Here is a 1239-nt window from a genome sequence, read left to right on the forward strand (position 1 = left end):
ATATTTGAGAGTGTGAGAAAGGGGCTCCCTCCTTTTCACCACAACTGATTGAGGTGGAAAAGAAATGACAACAGCCACTTAAACATGTGTAGGATACATCCCTGTCTGGAGATGGTTATGGCCATGGGTGCATAACTCCCCAAGATAAGTGGTCGAGGGCGTAGCCCGAGACCACTTCTCTTCGAGACCACTTATCTCGAGACCACGGGACCACTTCTCTCGAGACTGGACCACTTATCTCAAGACCACTTCTCTCGGAGACCACTTCTCTTCGAGACCACTTATCTCGAAGGAGTTATGTACCCATAACCCCCTCCAGACAGGACTTATGCTATGGTAAAGTATTGCAGTATTGTTCTTGTGTAAACTGTGAAAACCCACACTGTCTGCTGGGTGGCTACATAGATAATAGAGCTAAATATCTATAGATATTGTATATATATATCTATTATGTGCTAATAGACCCTCCCTCTCTCTCTTTGACTCTTCCCTCTTCCTAGCCATTATGCCAGTCCTGGTCCCTAACAGGCCAACTCAGCAACCCCTCTACCATGAACCACAGTCAACTGGCCTCCCTCAGAACATTGACTGTCCTCTTTCATCTGATCCTCTACCAGCAGGTGCTTATTTAGAACCCTCCCTCTCTCTTTTAACATTTATGGCCTCTCTCCTTTCTTTCTTTCACTTTCCTCCTACTCTCTCTCTCTCTCCCTTCCTCTCTTTTAATCTTTATCTAATGCTCTTCCCTTTTTCCTTCTCATTTTCCCTCTCTCCCTCTCTCTCTTCCAGAGGAGACCCCTCCACCTGCTTACAGTGAAGTTCCCCCAGTTGATAGTCCAGCTGATCCACAGAGTGTCTACTCTGGTGGTAAGTGTATAAAACTACTAATTATTTACAAGTGTAGTATCACTAATCAAGCAATGTACACGTACACGTATATATTAGTATATGTTAATGTGTATATGTTTGTATGTTTTCCCTCCCTGTGTTTCTAATTTGTTTAGAGTAGCTTCCTATCCAGTCTTGTTTGTATTCTGTTCCTTTACTCTCTTCTCTTCCTTCTTTCTCTATAGTTGGCTCTCCTATCATGTCTCCATTATCAGCTGCTTCCAACACTTCAGTTAATCCAATTGGATCACCGGCTCAGTCAGGTGAGGCTGGTACAGAGTAGTGGGAGGAGACAAAGAATTCTTTCATTATGGTCCTGCATATTTCGTATACCTTTATCATTATTAAATA

The 1239-nt window shown here is 43.1% G+C and overlaps 1 protein-coding gene across 1 annotated transcript; it reads left to right on the forward strand.

Moving 5' to 3' along the window:
* Window positions 1-433: 433 nt before the first annotated feature.
* LOC109593333 (pollen-specific leucine-rich repeat extensin-like protein 1) lies at window positions 434-1196 on the forward strand. The gene is made up of 3 exons (XM_020008455.1): window positions 434-620; window positions 790-867; window positions 1074-1196. The coding sequence occupies exons 1-3, from the start codon at window positions 506-508 to the stop codon at window positions 1169-1171; spliced, it is 291 nt and encodes a 96-aa protein (XP_019864014.1). The 5' UTR covers window positions 434-505; the 3' UTR covers window positions 1172-1196.
* Window positions 1197-1239: the final 43 nt, after the last annotated feature.

This window comes from Amphimedon queenslandica, unplaced genomic scaffold, assembly GCF_000090795.2.
Source record: "Amphimedon queenslandica unplaced genomic scaffold, v1.1 AMPQUscaffold_1979_Cont26016, whole genome shotgun sequence".
Taxonomy (NCBI): domain Eukaryota; kingdom Metazoa; phylum Porifera; class Demospongiae; order Haplosclerida; family Niphatidae; genus Amphimedon; species Amphimedon queenslandica.

Excerpts from the sequence above, each read along its gene's own strand:
- LOC109593333 (XM_020008455.1), top strand. The coding sequence starts at position 506 with ATGCCAGTCCTGGTCCCTAACAGGCCAACTCAGCAACCCCTCTACCAT. Across the intron at positions 621-789 it reads ATCTGATCCTCTACCAGCAG|AGGAGACCCCTCCACCTGCT; the intron begins GTGCTTATTTAG and ends TCTCTCTTCCAG. Across the intron at positions 868-1,073 it reads ACAGAGTGTCTACTCTGGTG|TTGGCTCTCCTATCATGTCT; the intron begins GTAAGTGTATAA and ends CTTTCTCTATAG.